The following is a 21731-nucleotide window of genomic DNA, read 5'->3' on the forward strand; positions in this document are numbered from 1 at the left end:
AATTTCCTCTCTAGTTCGTCAGCTTCTCTTTACTTGCATTCCTTTGTGAGTGGTAGCCTACGGTTTTAAAAATGAAAATCAGTAGGCTAAGTGAAAACACTCTTTACCTGGATTCAGTATAGGCTACTTTATGTGAAGAATGATTGTAGTCCTTAATGTTTTGTGCTTTCAGTTTATCATTTGATGAGACAAGTAGTTGAATGGCACTGACAGAGGTCAGATCCTTCAACCCAAACTTCACTATGTTCCGTCCATTATACATAAATTGCAGCCTGTGTATGTGTAAATGCATGGCTATGGTCAAATGTAAGCCTCAACTAGACAAAACCGACAACTCACTGTCCTTTTTCATGTCAAGCGCTCCCAAACAGAAAAGCTTATGGATCCCTACTTAAACAAATTCTGGCCTTTGGACACCCCATCGTAGAGGAATTTTGTTGTTAGGGTTTATTTTACAGTTGCAGATATAACAGTAGAGAGGGCATCTATGATTAAAAATAAAGAAAAAGAAAGACAGAAAAATGCATATTCATAAGCATCCTCGCACTGAAGGTGAAAGTGTTACAAGTTACAGTAAAACTAAGCCATCTAGTATTTTGCTGAGAATACTTTGGCAACCTTTCAGTGACCTCTGTTGGGCCCCGCGCCCTACTTTGAAAACCACTGGTTTAATATAGCCAATTTTTTTTTTTTTTTTTTTTTTTTTTTTTTTTTTACCAATAAATTTGTCATGTACTTGGTCCTAAACTCGATGAGAGAACTGAATCGCAACAGCTAAAATCATTGCCGGCGGGCAGTTTCCACCAGAATTTTATTTCCCAATGCAAATTTTGCAATCCCCATTAATTCCCCCGACATTTGCCTCTTGTAGTCCCTGTTGAGCTCCATATAGGCTATCATATCTTCAGCAGGAGCTGCTCTCACAGCCTTTGCTGCTCCGCACGCTACATCAGCTGATCCGTCACGTGGTTTGGTGTCGTGGGTGCTTGCAAAATGGAGTTGTCTGAGTCTGTGCAGAGAGGGCTGCAGTCCCTGGCCGACCCGTCTCTCTTCGACCTGAGCAGCTTCCCGGTGCTGGTCGACGTTTCTTTCCGCAGCCTGCTCTCCTCCCACGCCGACTCCGGTATCCTCGGTGAGCTTTTTTGTCCCAGCCGCTGCTTTCCGCTGCTTCCGGTTTGTTTCCGTGCTGATGTGAAGGAGCTTGCCTCGAGGGTAATAGATTTCCACGGCGCTATGGGCACCACAGCCTCGCCGGGAGTTGCTCTGAACCTCAGCACCAGTGTCTTTATTGCTAATTGAAGCCGTATAGATCCTTAACGAGGCGATGGGCGCCGATCAGCTGCATCAAAGCCGCCCTATCTTTATCAGTTGCCTGTTTTGCATTCAGGAACAATCGCGCAATCGCACGGTCACTCGATCGGGGTGCCTTTTGTTAGTTAAAATGACAGCAAGTCTGCTCAGCTTATCAGAAGGACTGTGTCAATCACTGTTAGCCCAAACGTACAATGGATAGGCTATAGCCTGCATTGATAGGCTACAAATCCCACTAGTAGCTCTTAACGGAGGTCTTTGAGAGCCACAGTGGTCCGTTTATTGCTGGTGTATGACCGCCATCGGACATCATTAGTGAAGAGGAAATATGTCTAATAACAACTGCACTAGCCTACTGACACACTTGTTTAGTTTTAAACTTACACTCTATATGCTAATGGATCCTGGACCACGTGCTGTTTGTTGTTTGACCAAACTCCAGGCCATATTATTCCAGAGCTTTATAAAGGTAAACCTCATTCTGAAGTATCGATGGTTATGGTTCAGAAAGTGACGTGCTCACTCTGGACAAACAAACAAAGGAGCCGTCCTTTACAAAGGGTCAATTCACATGCAAATGCTCATTGATTTCCATTGCATGTGTCTATCTGGAGAGCACAAGGACGGATTGCAAACCTGCAGCATTTCTGACACACACACACACACACACACACACACACACACACACACACACACACACACACACACACACACACAGAGTCCGCACTGTGTGTCTAAAGAGAGAGAGAGAGAGAGCTGGCTACTTGATGAATAGGCATACGTAGTGGCATCGTTCCCACAGCATTCTCAGGTCATTTTTTTTTCTCTCTGATTGCAGATCAACCCGAGTTGAAACACATCGACCAGATTGTGCTGAAACAGAGTCATGCTGCAGCGACCACCTTCATTCTAGAGGCGGTCAAACAAAATGCAGACAAGTCAACAATAAGGTAGGCTACAGCAGAAAAAAAACAAACAAACAAAAAAAAAACATTTGGACAAACTGTGAGAAGTCTGTACATGGGTTAAACCCACAGACTGCAAATGCTCTTACAAATTTGTTCAGTGTTAAATATTAAAATAAATCTTTAATAATCATAATAAATCAGTTATTGTGGCTGAAAATTAAAATTGTTCTTACACAGTGCACCACCAATTATGCCTTAGGGTCTTTATCAGGTTATGTTGTTTGCTTGTTTGTTTGTTAACCATATTACATCTATATTTCTGTAAACCTGTCATTTTTTCCCCTCTAATTGGGGCCATTTACTTATGCAAGGTATCAGCAACAAACATCTAAAAATGCACCAAAAAACATTATGCATTCTAGTCTTATTTCTAAAATAAATAAATAAATAAATGAATAATTATAGCCAAAAAAAAAATGCACGCACTGAAAATACACTGAAGTAATGTAATACAGAAAAGCAGTCCCATTTCCATGCATTGTTTCATATGATTGAAAGTACTTAATAAACCATGTTATGTTATGTGTGAATTTGTGGCCTATATCCCAGATATGTGGTTACAGGACATCTTGCAATTGCATTAGCAAGAAAGTTCATACAGGTTGCTATGCCCACTTGTCACTGGGAATGAAAATTATGATGTAACTGAAACTTCTGTCATTGCCAGTGCAGAAATATTATCTTCAGCAAGGTATAAACATTAGGAACTTGAGAAAAAAATGTGGTCATTGTGTGGCGGTTACATACAAATATTAGTAAAATTACTAACAATACAATATGACACCTACAAAACAATATGCTCACCTGCAATGCCTCAGAGTGTTGCTTGTTTGTCATTAGCCTTAGGTGTTCAGATGCTCCAGTATGCTGAATTATGATCAGACAACTTAAGTTATTTATTGCTCATGATTAGAGTTTTGGGTTAAATGGATAATCATAAAATAAAGTGTGATGTTCAGGACGCATATGCCAGGTTGAAGTTGTTGGTGTTGGTTCATGTAAACAAATAAACAAGTTCTATGATCTATGATGTTCTATGTGTTTGGGAACTACGACGTCTAGTTGACGATCATCATAAGGCACACAGCCATCTATGTATGCAAAAAATCAGCATTATTTTCAGAGAATTGTTAATTTATGTTTCAGCCCCTCCGGACACAGTTTATTGGTTGTCATGCATTTCTGCATATTCTAAAATTGCTTTCAAGCTGGGATGACAGCCTTCATTTTTGCTTGCAGATCAAAGTTGCATCAAGATTCTTGTCTAGAAATGACTCATCGCTACATTTGGAGTGGGTTCACTCCCCGCAAACTGTGAAAAAAAAGATGCATCTTCTTTTGTGTTAGAATTTTAATGCCTGAGACATAGCATGAAAGGCCTGACTGATGCAAGAGTTTGTAATGTAAATGTGCAGCTTGTTGTGGAACATCCTATCAAAGTGTTTTTGCTGTGTTGTTACAGCTCGTGCCTTGAAGAAATCACATTCAGTGCAGAGAGAATAGAAATATTCCATAGTGCATACCAGGTAATTATAATTATAAATTATATTTTAATGCAGAATAATTTTATTTTTCCTGTAGTCTTGGTCTTCATAAACTAATGAAATCTATTATGTTTTACAGAAACATAAAAAAGAACTGGAACATCTGTTAGCAAGGTAAGCAAAAGGTATTCTTGAAATGCATGACCTATTGAAGATATTTGATGGTGGTGGTATTTTTGAGTTAAAAATTTTGTTTTCAAGCAGTCATATTTATCACCACCATCTTAATTTTAATGCATGTCTGACCACAAGATGTATGAAATTTGGATTTGGTGGAAATTTGGAAATCAATTTGTGGAAGATTAGCTTAAGCAATAATTAAATTAAGTATTAATAAAATAGTTGGCTGCTCTGTGTGAGAACTTCTGTCCAACTGCAGAGCCTTTCATTGTTCAGTAAATTGTTCCTTTGAGGTTATTCCATCTTCAACACAAAGTTGCCCCAGGCTTTTTAAAATCCTAGCTTTATTCATTTTTCCACTGTATGATTTCTCTGTCGTTAAGTCTTTCTGCGGTTTCTGTGAATTGAAAGTTTATTTGCAGCTGTTATCAATCAGTTTATATTTCCAGACAAGGTAGCTCTTTTCCAAAGAGCGTTTGTTTATGAGGCGTTATAAAGCAGCATCTACACTGTAATTAATGACACTTGTCCCTTTTGTCCTGACACGCAAACTTCAGAAAACACTAAGTGTTTTCTTACTGGGTCGACGCTGTAAGCTGCTATGACAAAACCCTCACGCTATTATGGTCTCACTCTTAAAGCTGGTGTCAAATTGAATGCAACTTGTTTTATTCATTTATTTGTTTGTTTTGTTTAGAGGTGCGTATTTCACATCAAACATGCTGTCACTAAAGCATGAGTTAAATAAAAAGTGGGTAAACTGTGATCGGTGAGCTTTTATCACAAGGCAAGCAACCATATGTACAAAATCAATTGGCTCTATTTTCATTCATTCATTCATTCATCCATTCATTCATTCATTTAAATGCAACGGTTTGACCCTTCTGTGGTTAAGATTAACGCCAGTCTAAAATGCTGTGTAAACTCTGTTGTATGAACCGGCTCTGGATGGTTCACTTCACTACATCCCTACTCATTTGTTTCTGATTGAAAATTGCGGCATGTCGATCCGCAGGTGATTGTCTTTTCTCCTCTGTTTCAGCATAGGGAGGCGTCCACCTCACATTACCGACGTGTCATGGCGTCTGCAATACCACATGAAGGTATATAACCTGTCTTGAGAGCGCATTGTGTGGTTTTGTTGTCATACTTGTTTCTTCCAGTCCAATAAGTGTTTTTCTTTGGCAGAACGGACATGTGCACAAGGTCAACGAGCCTTTCTACCTGATTTCATTAAATGTCGAGGTATGAGTCAGGCAGGTGCATTTCTCAGTTTTTTTTTTTCCTGAAGTTGTAGCCTGTGTTTTGAAAGCTCAGCTGTGTCTGTTCCTATGGCAGAATGGTGACAGCGGAGGATCCTCGGAAGATATCAGCTTCAGCTGCACAATGGAGCAGTTACAGGTAGAGAGTTTTGTTCTGGGTAATACGGCAACGCATACTGTAGGCTAAATTAGTCTACACATCAAATGACAGAATTACCCGCAGCCTGCCCTTCTTACTGTTTTCCCTGTCTCATTTTTACACACAGTGTTTAGCCTCCATAGCAGGAAACAGAGATGAAAGACCTCGTATTATTAGACCGGTTGGTCTCGTTCTTCAAACCAGATAATTATTGAACTAGCCTATATTCCAAATAATGAAATGAACGGCTTTGGGCGAGCATTTGCCTCAGCATGAATTTGGATTTTTATTCCTGCAAACCCGAGGTTAAATTGATTTATGCCTGAAACACATCCTCATAATGGAAGGCTATGTGATGATCACATTTCTGATCCACAGAGATCGATCCTGGGATTTTTTTTTTATTTTTTTTTTTTTTTGAGTACACATTCACAGTAGTCAATGATAAAGTTTCTCTAGGAGCTCGGTTTTTTTAAAACTGCATTTTAACAAGACACAGTGTGAAAGGATTGGTGGGTGACTTGTTTGACCTATATTTTCATACGTTGGGTTAGGCAGGTTGAAAGCCTTTTCACCACCCAAAACATTTGCTGAATTTAAATTTATAGCCTATGCGTGTATTCGGTGTTATCACATTAGTTTTTAAGTGTGAGGTCCAGATTAATAGAAGTGCTGTACGTTCAATTATTCCATGTACTTCTAGTTTGATATGTGTTGTTGTGCTGCATTTATAATTGTTCTTTCATTTGCGTTTTTAATAGTTTTGTTTAGGCTATATTTACAATTTTTCTCCATCCACGTCGGGTAACTGTCTCCTTGTTTTCAGGATTTGGTGGGAAAGCTGAAGGACGCTGCCAAGAGCCTTGAGAAAGCCACTCAGATGTGAGCCCTGCTGGTGTCCAGTTTCCACACCTTTTTTTTTTTTGCACCACAAAGCACTGAACTTCACCGGTTTCTAGTGGCATTGAAATTCTCTTTATAGTCTTTTTTTCTACTTGATCGTCTGGAACACGTTATGCATACAAAACAAGTGTCTTTCCGACTTGTATTAAAATCATTGCATCAAAATAAAACTTGTCTTCTTTGTCATAGCATGAACAGCACCTGGATTTGCTATTTGTCAAGAAAATTCCAACTTGGTGTTGAAACCTTTACGAATCACATGAAACACTATACCTGGCATTGGCAGAGGATGTGATAGACTAGTTTTATGCCAGATTATGCTACAACGACAGACATGTTTAGTAAAAGAACGAGCCGGCGAGATGGCTGGCAGGCCTATGTTTTGTCAACCCCAACAAGCCTGAATAGGATTTTTGCCATAGTTGCATGACAGCAGTGTGTTTTGCTTCCTCTAACATGAGCTGCAGCAAGAGGCTCGGCAAAGCTCTTTCTGCAGGGCTCCAAGGTTGATGGGAGCTTTTTAAAATGTAACCATCACAAGTAAAACTGCACTCCATACGAAAGAAGAGACCACTCTGTGACTTTTTAAATAAAAATATATTTTTCTTATTTTTAAAATATCAGATGAGGTAGCTCAGGTTTGGTTTGGCTTACTGCATCCATCTCTGCTGAAAGTTCAAAGCCGTTGGACTAAAAAGCACCACAGTGGCTCGGATTCCGTAAACATCCGAGATGCCTTCATCTCGTTTGAGGCGGCTGAAGGATAAAAGCTTGAATTCATCAAGTGGAAGTTCCACCGCATTTTTGCAGATGTCAGGACAGCCTCTGACAAAGGTTTGACACCAGCGGTTCGAAGCCATTTGTCTCAAATACGTATTATGTGCAAGTGCGTGCTTTTTTAAACCGGTCACGGGAGAGCAGTAGCCACATCTTTGCGCGGTCTGTCACGCGCAAGAATCACAGCCCAACTAACATTAATAATGCAGCAGCCTGGTGCCGTCGGAGCTCAAGTAGAATAGATAGTAGTGGATGGATTGTGGGCATTTTGAGAGTTAAAACGACATCAGCGTGCGTGAGTGCCTGTTCTACTGTTATTTTTAACATCACACCGACACCACTTAACCACACAGCCTAAAGCAATCATCTAGTGCCATTTGAGCTAAAATAGAATACATTTTACTGCACAGATAAAGGAATTTAGGGATCAAAACTATATCAAATTGTGCGTAAGTGCGTATTATGGCTTATTTTATATCATGCGTCATACATTAGACCACAATACACCGACAATAATTTTTCGGCGCCCTTAAGCACTTGCCAGGTGCCGTCTGAGTTCAAATAGATTGCATATTAGTGAATTGTTTATGCCATTTTGACCGTCAGAACACTATATAACTGTACTTGGATGCAATTTGTGTTTTATTTTGTATCATGCGTCGTAAATTAGACAGACCAGAATACACCGACAGTAATTCCTAGGCACCCTTAAGCAATGACACCACGTGACCAAAGCGGGGCGGTCGAACTACAAGCCATTTTGGGGACGGTGTCAGTTTCCACGGAGCACACACACTGCTGCATTTTACTGGGGGGGGGAGCGGATTTTTTGGAGGCAAAGTTATCGGTGCAGAAGTAGGACCTTTCCCAACCCGAAGCCAGTGGACCAGATTCTTTGGAAACTGCAGATCGGATACGCAGAAAGCGCGCAAACGAGGAGGAAAAGAGGAGTTTTATTCGCACATCTGAAATGCGCTCCGGTCCGCCGTGCGCTCTCCGCCACTGACAGCGTCTGCAGCCTGCTTCAAGATGGCGGCTCGGCTCCTATTCATTTTCTGCTGATCGCCTCCCAACTTTCATTGTCTATTCGCCTCAAGACCCACCGATTACCAGCCCAGCCTCCTGGTATGTCATATTCGATATCGTCTCTAACTAACGGGGGGATAGCCTGTGGTTTCGGGTGCGTGGTTTTGTGTTTTTCTACGCGCTGATCCAGCGGTGGATGGTGAGCTTTCAACGGTGGCTGCAGATCACCGACGTGGAGCTCTGTGTGTATCTCCGCAACACCTTCTTATAAAAAATGTTCTCCTCTCGCACTCACACATGAATTAAGATTCACACACACCCCAGGTTGCATGCCCCACTGTTCACTGATCTGTGTGTATAAGTTTGATCGCGGATGGTTTCTGTATTGTGTCGTTTAGATTTCTGTAAAGTGGGAGATGTCCAGCGAACCAGACTGTAATGGGTGAGATGTTAACAGCACAAAGTCCTCCAACGGGTCCTTTTATATCTATATCACTATATAGTAGCCTCATTTTATAGAGTTAGGATGTTTAGGGTGTTGTGGATTGGGTATCGTGCTGGTTTTGTGCATATGTCGCCAAACGTTGGTTTTATTAACTTAAGTTGGATCGCTCCCATAAACGTGACAAGGAGGCAAACCATTTCAGTTGTTCATAAATGTTTCATTACGGCCACTTGGTAAACACTGGGTCGTCGATAAACATGCACTGTGGCTATTTGTGCCTTGGTGCATGGTGATCTTGATCCTAAAAGGAGCAATATTTTTTATAAAATTAAAAAAAAAAAAAAAAAAATTACAGACGAAGACGTCGCCGAGGCTGCCAAAGGATGGATGTGTGTTACCAAGCAGCCGAGGCATCAGTAAATTCACAGTTTAGGTTACAGATGCGGTTCATATCGCAGATGATTTGTTTATGGATATTAACTTATGGGGCTCATTAGATTTTTATATTTTTGCCTTCGTGCCCTTACATGTTGGCGCTGTGTTGCTCTCAGGCTGGTGGTAAAGGACAAGGAGATAAATATGCCAGGGCTTTATGTGAGAAAATATTTATCTTTTGGTCATGAATGCTGTAGGCTAGACTTTATGAGCGATTGATCTGTTTTACGCAAGCGTTTTCTTGTCATTTAAAGGTTTTCTTTTTCTCAGGATTGCAGATCTACAGCCTCAGTGGCTTGTGAATAGACAAGATAATGTAACACGGAATTCCTTGTTGCCCCGGTGGGCTATATTATCATGCGATATATGGATTAAAAGTTATAGCTTACTTCCAGCTGTGTTTGCATTGACTGTAACACACCCCGTCATATGGCCGTTTAGGTACCTCCACGAATTGAATTCGAGATTTTAAAAATGACTGACAGCGAATTATATCAAATCTCCGTCTTTCCCACTGCCGATGTTAATTGGGGTATTTCCAGCTGCTGTTGATCTGCATCTAACTGGAACCTTTTAAAAGAGGAACTGGGAGCATGTGGGACTAAATGAGGTGGCAGCATTGCACCAGCGACATGACTTAAGGAATCTCTTCGTTTACTTCTTGCTTTTTGGTTGAAATAGGGATTCACTTTTGGGTAGCTGTCGGGCTGTGGTGCGTCAATTGACGCTGTCAATTAAACAGTCTCTATAATTATAGCGCAAATTGTCCATTTAGTGACGTTGCGCGATTTGACTACACTTTTTACATCACAGTCCCTGCTTTGCGTCTTTAATTAAGCTAAATCCACAATGGGACTCTTGGACAGTCTAGGTTTAATGTAGGCTAGCTTTTAAAGCAACTCATTGATTGCTGCCACAGCCTACAGTATTCGTTCCCATAATAGGCAAAATTAAGTTATTTACGTTTGGACTTGTTGCCTGATTAACTTGAAGCAGGGCGGTCTCCTGTGTAGTCTGACCAGCCGCCAAACACAAGGGGAGAACAGTTGTCCAAACACAAGCCAATCGATGAATGGCGTAACAGTTTTCTTGCATATATAGAAAGACATTATCTATCCATTATTATCCATGTATGATCCATCCTTTGAACAGTGTCGGTGCCCAAACTTGTCTGCATTTGCCTGTTCAGGGGCGAGCAGTGGTCTTTAGGAGTGTTATGTCGGCACAGACCGGGACACTGCAGCCTGCGGCTCCTGTTGCAAAGTCTGTTGCCGGTGACTGTGTCGTGGTCCGGGTTCAGTGCTTGGACCGGTTGGCTGTCATCTAGCATGTAAGGAGAATCAGCCTGTGATGCCCAGCCTACCTACAGCTGATGTGTCCGATTTAGACTTGACATGATTGGCGCTTGATGACAGCAAAGGGCGCCCGCTGCTGTAGCAGGCAACACTTTGTAGCTCAGTCTTTAATACAGCGTCTCCATAAGAGTAGGTCTATTCTTCCAAGGTGAAATAGGTTTGTGGTATAGCGCAGAAATAATGGTTAAAATAGAAAGAATCGGGTAGCCTACTTTGCGGAAAGGAAACTTATCTCCTGTTTTTACCTGAGTTATTTTTTCACAGCTGCCTCTGTGGTGTGAAATGCCAGTTGCTAGAAAGTGCTTAAGTCGATAAGCTGTAAATGTCTTTAGTTGATAATGGCGCAGAATAAATAGGCCTAAGTGCGATCCTGTGTGCGCTCCAACTTCAGCATAGTCGCTGGTGTCGAGCCATGTTGTTACTGCGCGGTGCTGATTCGTGCACACGCCTCGAAAGAACGGTACAAAGCGAATGTAAAAAGCTGAGATTATAGTCAGGGTGGACACACAGTCCTCCTACATCGTCTGGTGAACATTTGAGAAGCGAAATCTAAACGCATCGGACACTGGCTTTACCCGCTTTCAAAGGAAACCCCGCAGCCCGTTCAAACGATACGGGCTTTTCCCTTCACAAAATGGCAGCCGTGCTGTCGGCAGCCTGGCAGTCCAGCGGCTGTGTGCGCTGAGGGACGGGGAGCCTCCAGTCTCACCTTATTCCTGCTGGCAGCATCAGCAGGTCACGGTGCTGTTGTTTTGGTTGGATCCCGCCTTGTTCTGGTTGCTGGCGACAAGCCATGTGGGCTAAAAGCAAAGGAAGTTGCCATAGAAACCCTCAGGTTTTCCCATATGTGGCACACCTGACGCGGTGAATGGGTCTCTTATCACCCCCTTTCACCCGCGCTCACCCAGGGCGTCAGAGCACACATTTAGTATAATCAGCCACCAAAACTTCTCAACTCGAATTTCTGGATATAAGATTGAGCCTGTACTGATTTAAGAGATTATTAGGCTATTTGGTCAGTGTGATAAATTATTTGGCACAGCCTGCCTAGATGAGCAAACTATCAGTTTGGAAGGAGCATTGATCTTAGATGCTCTTCTGGTCTGATTTGTTTACCCCCGTTATGGCTTTAAATAGGTTTCTGGCAATTTTGTGTCGACCTTTGCTCTCCATTATAATGATTAAAACTAGGCTATACATGCTCGAAGTTGGACTCCATTAGGTGAAGTTATGCATGAGCCGCATCCAGCTGACGCATGTAGGCTACTCATCTTTTCTAAATTTATTCAACATGGACTGCAACCTGGAGTGATTAAAATCATGAATCCGTGTTATAATTGATAAAATCCATTCCGATCAATGCCATGACCCCGTTTTTCAGTAACGCATGGAGAAACCTCGTTCGGGACTTGTTTCTAATTATTAGATCTTAGGCTGTTTGAAGTTAGGGTGCCATCTGTGTTGTGCGACACTGAGACGTATAGGCCTAATGAAGGGAAGGGAAAGCGGCAGAGCAGCGCTTGGTGATCTATCAGTTGAAGTGATTGATTTATGATTATTCATTGGCCTCGGTGCGCCCTTAGCCAGGTCACTCGCTAGCCACTCACCCGCGCTCAATTGTGGCCTATCAATCTGCCACCGAACGCCGCCTCCTTTGGTTATTATATGATTTGCATAAAGGATGATGTTGCTTTAACACAGTCAAACAAACAGCAGCCTATTCCAAATGGTGGAGGTGGTCTAACATGCGTTGTAAAAAGCCCTTGGTGCCCCCACGCCTGCGATTCAGTCACTGTGTTTTTCCCCCGACACGGCATGACCTCAGTTTTCTCTTTTTTCACCTTCCACGCAGGAGTGTTATTCCCCTTTGCCGACCATGCATCGGACGACCAGGATAAAGATTACAGAGCTTAACCCTCACCTCATGTGCGTCCTTTGCGGGGGATATTTCATAGACGCAACGACCATCATCGAATGTCTTCATTCATGTGAGCAAAAAGACATTTCTATTCATTATACATGATGGGAAATGATGCCATGGAGCATGCAAGTTCGTCGCTGTAATGTCATTAAATGGTTTGCAGTTATTACCACAATATTTGCATTTAATTCACTCACTGTGCAGGGATAGTTAATCCATTTGGAACATTGGTACAGTTTTAATAATGGAATTTAGTGATGCAGTGTTGATGCTGCAAAGAAAGCATCTCTTGCTGACTTACATGACAGTTTCAGATCCTCCCAGATGACATTTTGTGTTGACTTTTCTTTTTTCATTCTTTCTTTCTTTTTTTTTCTTTTTTGTATGATTTGCAGTCTGCAAGATGTGCATTGTGCGCTACCTGGAAACCAGCAAATATTGTCCCATCTGTGATGTACAAGTGCACAAAACCAAGCCTCTACTCAACATTAGGTGAGAAGTGTGGTTAATTTACTATATTTTATGCTATTATCTTCAGTTCAGTTCTTGTTAAAGTAGGTTTTCTTTGCTGTTTATTCTTGTGCTTGCTATTGTTCTTCACATATCCTTGTATTTTTTAGTGCTAGCTTAAGCAAATGAATCATCCCTTAACACTGAAGTAGAATAGCTGGCTAAAATAGTAGACTAAACAAACATCTGTGTCTCCAAGTGGCTCTTGATCATGTGTTGAAAGGATCGACTGATTGATCATGTTTCTGTGATTTTTATCCATTTGGATTGAATTTGCTGAGGCACTGGCAATGTTAAGCTCATATGGCAACATGATGAAAACAGGATGTTTCCTCTTGTTTAGCCCTCTCACCCATAAGCTTGACCAACCAGCGACTGGCTACACACTGACATCTGCCAATTTATTACAGTGTTTGTGTGTGGTGCACCTCAATCTTGACATGCACAACCAAAAAGTTCCCTTGATCAAACCAGTTCTGAATGTATTTTAAGCTCTTTGTTGATTCTATTTTAAGTTGGTTACTCTCTTGCTGAAATGCTTACAAGTAATGATTATGTATGTCTGCATGTGTTATTATGCAAAGAGCATGTAAACTTCTAATATACATACTTTTCACAGTTGTACGCTGCACTCTGAATCACCCAACTAAAGTTTCTCTTCCTCTCAAGGTCTGACAAAACTCTCCAGGACATTGTCTACAAGCTAGTCCCTGGCCTCTTCAAAAGTAAGAGACTGAAACAATGTAGCTGCCTGTGCACACTGGGCTTGGTTTCATTCTGACTCTAGTTGTATTTTGTGATGTACATTTCTGCGTTATCAGTGTTTCATCCACTGTCATCCAGCCGTTTTTGGGCCAGCACAGCAAACATGTTACTATAACTGCAACTGAAAAGAGGAAATGAGACTATATGTAATTCAGCCTTGATCCAAAAGCACAAACTTAAATAGGACCACTGTTTCTTTTTTCTTGGATAACTCTGGTAAAAGTATACACTTCAGTTTAGTGGTGGCAATTTGTTCTAGATCAAAAATAGGGCTAAAGCAGATTATTCCCAAATATATGTGCATCCACTGTTTGAGCCTTGAATGATATTTTAATGAACAGTTAACATGAGCAGACTTGTAATGTCTTGCCTTTGCAGATGAAATGAAGAGGAGGAGAGATTTTTATGCGGAGCATCCAGTAGATGGTGAGTTAATGCATGACATGAACCGCTTGTCTTATTGGTGTTTAGTCAGCACAGTGATGGGGAAAAACAGGTTTCCTGATGGTCTGGATTTAAATAATCTCACCTACTTGTTCCAACAAGTTTTGATCCCTTTTTATTTGTTTTATTTATATGCTTCACAGTTACAAACTTGGGTTTCTCTATATTGATCAGCTGATTGTTGTTTTCTGTAGCTTCAAATGGATCGAATGAGGATCGTGGAGAGGTGGCAGACGAGGACAAGAGAATTATTACAGATGACGAGATCATCAGCCTCTCTATTGAGTTCTTTGACCAGAGCAGGTAGGCTCTTCAGAAGATCTGTATGCTTTTATGTTAAATCAGAATGTGAAGAGTGCTTTCATCCTGGCCATATTGTTTATCTTTTATTTTTTATTCTATTTTTTAAACTAGTATTAGTTAAAAATGGACGATGATGGACAAAAAACAGTTTTTTGGCCAATCACAATATAATGTTGTAAAATCAAATTAGCAGCTGCTCAGTTATGTAAAAATTATTGTTACTGACACAGTAGAAAAGTTTATAACAGCCTAGCAACCTATTATATAGCAGCTTAGTTTTAAGGACCACGGCTTTATCAGACATGCTTAAAAAATAGTCTCTGTAATGTACATCTTACATCAGTGTTTACCTCCGGTATGCCTAAAATAACTTGAGATGTTTATTGGATTTTGCTCAGATATGAAAATTTTTATGTAAAAACTAAGGTATTCCATTGAAGGCAGTAAAGTCCATGTCCAGTGATGATGTTGTGGTTAGGAGCCAATCTCTGGATCAACCTGCACTTCTGCTGTCCCGCTATCAAAATACAGCAGGGCCCCCCTCTCCTACCTTATGTCTCCTCTGGCTCAGCCAACACAATGGAGAAAAAAAAAAAAAAAACATTGAGTAGAGTGGACTGCCATCTCCTCCTTTTTAACCACAACATTTTCGCCAGCTTAACATGGGCCTTGCCCAGTCATCCTTTTCGGTAAAGATTTATTTGCTCAACTGGATCAGATTTTTTATTTTTTTTATTTTTCAATTGTCAACAATCCTGCCACAGGTATCCTTGTTTTATACAGTTAACCAGTTTGTTTATGGTGCTGACAGTCATCTTCCCTTTCCTGCATGACCACAAAGTTTTAGGAACCACTGACATTAGAAATAAGCCTATGTGATCTTGGACTTTTTGTCAAAAGTTTTTGTCAAATATATTTCCAGGAAAGAACAGCACAGTGAAGTGTTGCCTGTAATCAACTTGACCAGTGTGACATTTTAAACTGCAGGAAAGAGAAGATGCACAAAAATGTACTTTTCATTCAGGGGCTTGATTTTTGTAGATGTTTTGATGTTGTCCGAATTTTATTTTAGATTTTCAAAGATAATTAAAGTTTTGTTGTGGGAGCTTTGGCCGTTGCTGCATTTAAGAATGGCGATGGCACCAAATTAAAAAAAAAAAAAAAAAAAAAAAAAAATGTGTGTATATGTATATATATATATATATATATATATATATATATATATGGAGCTGAACAGCCAGTGTGAAGTCTATGTAACTTAAAAAAGTGTAACATCCTTTGTTGCTAAGTTGTCTATCCCCCCCCCCCCACCCCCCCCCCCCACCCCTTATTAATCCCTCTAGGCTTAAAGTGGGAGGTGGACCAGAGGACAAACAGTCTAAAGACCAGGTAGCAGAGCTTTAACTGGTCATGTTCTCTTCTTTACCAGCATCACTTGTCCCCCACCAGTGTCTCTTGGCACATGATAAGAGCGAGAACCTGAGTCAGCTCTTTAAGGAAGATTCTAGTCCACATTTCATTAATTACAGCTGTTACAAAAAATGCATTTTTTTTAAACATCTGTACACAGTTGGATAAAGACACCCTCAGTCTGATGAAAAGGCTGCCTCTTGGTTATAGTCTAGCTCCTCTGTAAAGCACATTGTTTTTCTTACTTTGTTTTTAAGGTGGACCAGCCTTTGCCCTCCACAGCATTTGTAATGCTCACACTACATTAGCATACATTTACATAAACATAATGTTACATTCGTAGTTGTGTTGTTGCCACTCTACATGTTCTCCATTAAATTGTTGGAATAATTGTTTGAATTTAATAGAGATTAAATGCTGTAATGTACAGGTGGCTAACAAGAGGTACCTGCAGTGTCCGGCAGCCATGACAGTCATGCATCTGAGGAAGTTCCTGCGCAGCAAAATGGACATCCCCAACACCTACCAGGTCAAACACAGAATGCATGTTTTGTGTTAGTGCTGTTTGGATGCAAAATTAGTTACTGCTTAAAATTATTTGGAGAATAAATCCCATTATGTCAGTTTTGGCTTCCAAGGGAATACTGAGGTCATGGTATTTAGGGTGTTACTTTCACCATCACATTTAGGCCTGCTCAGTGATTTATTTATTTATTTATTTTAAATATTGAATGTTTCTCTCATTTTTTTTTTTCCTCTTCAGGTTGAAGTCATGTATGAGGACGAGCCCCTGAAAGATTACTACACATTAATGGATATAGCATATATCTACACTTGGAGAAGGGTATGAGATCTTTTTTTCCCTTTTTCTGGATGCCTGGAAGACATTTTTGTGGATGTCTGTCTGTTTATTTATAGTGTACTAAACATCCTCTTTACCACCCATAAATTAATATTAATGTATGTTAGCCAGCCATTGTCATTTTCTTTTTTTTTTATCATCTATTTGGGGAAATTTGTGCCGCTGAAACAACCTTATCTGTAACTTGATATATTTTAACACTTTTTGATTTCCATTTCCACCATCTATCTAAGATTTTTTTAAAAAAATTATTATTATTTTATTTTATTTTTTTGGCCCTGCACTGTAGCCTCATAATGACTGGAGTAATTCAAAACTCCAGTGCTGATTCTGAAATGAGAATGCATTGTGTGTTTTGCCAAAGAATAGATGGATTATAGCAGATTTACAGTTAAATAAAAAGCCATGGTCACAGTGACATCAACCAAATACAATGCGTTGCCTATTTTTTTGTGTGTGGAATAATTTAAAAAATAACATTCACACACACACACACGCATATAAATATACATAGCCTATATAGACACCCTTTTTCACTTTTTTTTGCATTTGGACGTTTTAACATTATAACCATATATTAACGCATTCCGCATGAGTCAGACCTTAGCCAACTTGATTTAAACTGAGCAAATATTTTGGTTTTATATATTTACATTATTCATTGTTGATGATATAATCCATGGTGCCTGCAGATTAAAAGACTGCAGTTGCTGATGAGAGTGAAAAATTAGGATGGAGTAGGCTACCATAAATTTTACTATTTGAAACTATAGTCGATATTATAGTCTGAATGAGTCTGTTTGAGGGAAATTAAGAAATACATTTAACACAGAATGGAGACAAATTTCTTTCATAATATATAGGCTTTTTTAAACCATTTATTCATTTAATGTATATATATTTGGTATATTTGGTATATAATATATTTGGTAACATTTCATAAACATTCTGATGTCATGTATCATAACATTTGTAGCCAGTAGCTTAAGCTAATTTGCAATGTTTTGCAAAGTAAGTTTTGGATAAGCTAACTTCTATGTTAGCGAGGCTGACCGTTGGCAGCGTTGCAGGTCCGGCGCTGGTTCCTCTTCACAACAGGCTGTGTTTCGACTTTATTACGATGTGTAGTTTTTTTTTGTTTGTTTGTTTTTTTTGCGTGTGTGTCCAGACATGACACACTTATTTACCTTAGAGCGTCGTTTTGTCACACCCTCCCCTGTCCGCAGAACGGGCCGTTGCCGCTGAAATACCGGGTGAGACCCAGCTGTAAGAAGATGAAGATGAGCCACGCGCAGCAGGACGGGCAGAACAGCGCGAGCAGATCCGGGCCCGAGAGTGACTCAGCCAGCGACAAAGCCGGGAGTCCCGCGGGGGTTCCCTCCACGTCCTCGTCGCTGCCGAGCCCTGGCACGCAGTCCCCGCACCTGCAGTTCCCCCACCTCTCCAACAACGTCAACGGGAGCCCGGCCAGCGGCCCTACACAGAGCCGGTCCTTCTCCTTCGGCGGAGGCGGCAGCGGCAAGCCGCGGAAGGTTTCCCTTAACGGATCGTCCACCTCCTCCGGATGACGCGGCGCTCCAGACCAGACCGAACCGGACCGGACCGGACCGGACCAGCCAACGCCAGACCCGCTCAGCTAATACTGTTTCCATGCCAACGTAGTTCCATTGTTGTAGACAATGCTCTCTCTCTCTCTCTCTCTCTCTCTCTCTCTCTCTCTCTCTCTCTCTCTCTCTCTCTCTCTCTCTCTCTCTCTCTCTCTCCTTTGTTGTTATAAATATTATGGGATATGTAAGTTTTAACGTAGTGGAATCAGATTAAACATAAAAAAGGAATAAGGAAGTTGGGTTGTGGGGGGTTTATTTGGAAAGGTGACGTTGGCGGAGTGATGGTGTTTAAAAAAAGAAGAAGAAAAAGTCAGGAGAATGGCATACAAAAATGATCCCCCTCGAAGCTACATTTTTATTTTCCAGACGTGACTGAAGATAGTCTTTTTTTTTATATTTTTTCTTTCCTTTTCTGATTTTTTTTTCCAAATCAAAATGTGTTTATCATGCCTATTTTAAGTGTGTTGGGCTAGCCTATTTGAATCTGTCAGTTAAAACATGCATGCTCATGAAAACACAGTTTTTCTTTTATTAAAAAAAAAAAAAATTATACGTGTTTGCCTCAAGCCTAATTTCAGTTCAACAGGTGTTTCAGAGAAGCTGGTTTTGTTCCAATGACAGAGAAGCCTATAGCTGGGAAAAATAACTTTGTACGGGGCTGTGGGCTACATGGGAAATAGGCTAGGCTTGTACTGGTCTGTGGACAGGAAATCCACTTTACTTTGCCTTTACTGGAAAACAAACTCTCTTGTAGCTGCAGTGGAATCCAGTCGCTTATCCTCCACATCTTTAACACATGAGCAGTTTTAGAAAATCCACGTGTAAATAGCAACAAATGCATATTTAATCAGCGATGATGTTATTCTCTTCCCCTTCGTTCCGAGGGAATGACATGGGCTCTTGTTCAGCTCCATTTCATGCTCAATGACAGATGTTTCGATGTCTCCCGTGTTTTCCGTATTTGTATCGCTCGATTGTATGGACAACTTATTGTATTGTTACTGTTGCACAGTATAAAAACATCTAAATAAAACATTTTACACTTATGCAAGAAATCACCTCATTTTGTGGTAGCGGTTGTTGAACAACGACGGCCCGTTTGGTGTTTTGTTTGCGTTGCAAATGAACGAATAGCTAAATGCAACCAGCAGACCCTGCAGAGCTGTGAGAGGCGAAACGCACAGGTGTGTGTGGTGTTGGAGCAGCAGGGATGTGGCTCCATTAACAAGAGCGGCTGTGATCACTCTGGACAGCGACCTGTCCCTTCACCACAGCATGTTTATTAAAAATAGACTGCATTTATTATTTTTATTTTATTCAATTTATAAAGGACAGTGTGCACTTTCATAAACTATTCACAAGAATAAAAAGATGAGTGCACCAGATTTAGCAAGGAAGCTAATTTCCATCTGCAGTCCTTACAAAAAAATTAAAAGAATCAACACAGTAAAACAAACATTAAAACAAACAGACCTGCACCTATCCACGTCCTTAGTGCGTGAGCTATAAGCCATTTTTCTTATTGAAAATCTATCATTAATTTCAATTGCGAAGATTTGCAACAGGATAAATAGATATGTCATTACAAATCCATGTAAGAGTCCACTTTTCTATGTAAAATGCATTATGGGCAGATTTTTTTTTTTTTTTTATTCCAAAATGTGGCTTGTGGTAAATGAACCTCTTTCAGCGCCCACTGACGTTTACATTTCCTATTATTACTATTATTATTATTATTATTATTATTATTATTATTGAATTAGGCTATGATTTGGATTTTAGACGACGCTCTAAGAGTAAGCAGCGAGGGCAAACCTTTATAGTATCGATGTTTTTTTTTATTTTTTTTTATTAAATTAAATTAAATTAAATTAAATTAATTTATTTTTGAGGGGGTTATAGGCCAGCAGCTTCTTACAGAATATTTAACATTATGGATTTATTCACCAAAATCACTGACTGTCAAATTTCTGTAGAGCCGTGGATGGGGTAATAAGGTTATTGGCTAAATGGAACAGTAAGTGTACATACCATGGATAGATAAATAAATTACATAATCTGGTTGTAGAAATACAATAATATACATAGCTGAAAATTGCATAGCCTTATAATCGAAATTTGAATGTTTGAATATAAATGTATTTCGACAGCCTGACTCCAATTAAGGTAACATAGGCTATTTATGATAAATTCAACAACGATGATTAATAAATAATAATGAATTTAAAAATAAATAAAATGATATGCCTAAATAAAAATAGTTTAAAATAGTTTGTAATAAAATATATAAAAAGATAAACTTAAAAAAAAGAAAATTATTTGTTTTCATCAAATGTAGGTTGTTATGGCTGATAACTAATGACTAAATAATCTAATATTTCGAATAAAATAATTAAAAATAAAAAAGGCCTATCTGATTTCGTCTTAAGACTGTACTTAAATTGAAACCTTTTTAAAAGTCTGCAAGATAATATATGTATTTTAATATATATTGATTATTAGCTGTCTCAGGTTTCAGTTTATTATTTGCATTAAAGTCAAAGCAAAAACCATATTAGTGAATATCTAATTTCAAGTTTAGATGGATCTAGGGTTTCATAGGAAAATCTTATACCAAAATACAACGAAAAAGTAGGATATTCTAATTACCACATGCACAGAATTTTCTATCCGACTTAACTGAGTATAATCATTAGAAATAAATGCTATGAAGCATAATAGCAAATGTCGCCAACAGCCTAGATTTTACATAGATCATAAACACTGAACTAAATCAGCAAAATCCTCAATGTGGAAAAGAACTGGTGTATTGATTAGTTTTGCAACCCAGAAGTGTTTCTTTTCCCCCTTTTTTTCTACAATAGGTAATGGATTTGAAATTTCTCTTGAATGTTAGATTTGAATTTTCTGAATGATAGTGCCTATAACAATAAACAGAGAAACCTTCGGACAACAGTCTATTTCCCGCATTAAACAATATGATGAAGGCTACATGGATGAAGAAAATTGTCGGCTCTGCAGTCTGTCATTAGAACTGACACTTCTGAAATATTTTTCATAGCTGATAGCCAACAGACGGAAGCCGGCTGGAACAAGAACGACGTTAGTTATTAGAAAAATTGGAAAGATGGACTTTTTCCAAGAACATGGGCCATGTGTAGTCGGAGCTTGCGTCCTAAATTAGGTCATTTATTTTAGTATAGGATAGGTGTGTGTGTGTGTGTGTGTAAATGATATGCACACACACACACACACACACAGAGAGAGAGAGAGAGAGAGAGAGAGAGAGAGAGAGAGAGAGAGAGAGAGAGAGAGAGAGAGAGAGAGAGAGAGAGAGAGAGAGAGAGAGAGTTAACCACAAACTCGATGGAGAGTGAGATGAGAGACAGTGTGACTGCGCAGTGCAGCACCAAGCTTTGGTTCGTTCACACTGATTTTGTTTGAGTCGGTGAATCCAGTCGCCGGTGCATCCAGGCTTTACAGCACCGTGCGTTTGAGACGGCTGCATGTTGAGTACCGACGCTCCGGCAGATCCGCTGTCTCCTAGCGCGGGAAACAAAGGAGAGCGCAAACGAAGAGATCTCACCCTCAACTTATTTCCGGGAAACACAAACGCCGTAGTGA

The 21731-nt window shown here is 39.9% G+C and overlaps 1 protein-coding gene across 1 annotated transcript; it reads left to right on the forward strand.

Moving 5' to 3' along the window:
• Positions 1-923: 923 nt before the first annotated feature.
• LOC115379240 (uncharacterized) lies at positions 924-19153 on the forward strand. The gene is given in 19 exon segments (XM_030079965.1): positions 924-1132; positions 2150-2261; positions 3742-3874; positions 3876-3937; positions 4986-5046; positions 5132-5188; positions 5282-5344; positions 6171-6226; positions 7000-7081; positions 7164-7319; positions 12138-12273; positions 12602-12698; positions 13386-13441; positions 13860-13907; positions 14120-14228; positions 15572-15617; positions 16069-16167; positions 16402-16482; positions 17727-19153. Coding segments are annotated over 19 exon segments (1935 nt in total). The 5' UTR covers positions 924-993; the 3' UTR covers positions 18069-19153.
• The last annotated feature ends 2578 nt before the right edge of the window (positions 19154-21731 follow it).

The sequence above is a fragment of the Myripristis murdjan genome, chromosome 20, assembly GCF_902150065.1.
Source record: "Myripristis murdjan chromosome 20, fMyrMur1.1, whole genome shotgun sequence".
Taxonomy (NCBI): domain Eukaryota; kingdom Metazoa; phylum Chordata; class Actinopteri; order Holocentriformes; family Holocentridae; genus Myripristis; species Myripristis murdjan.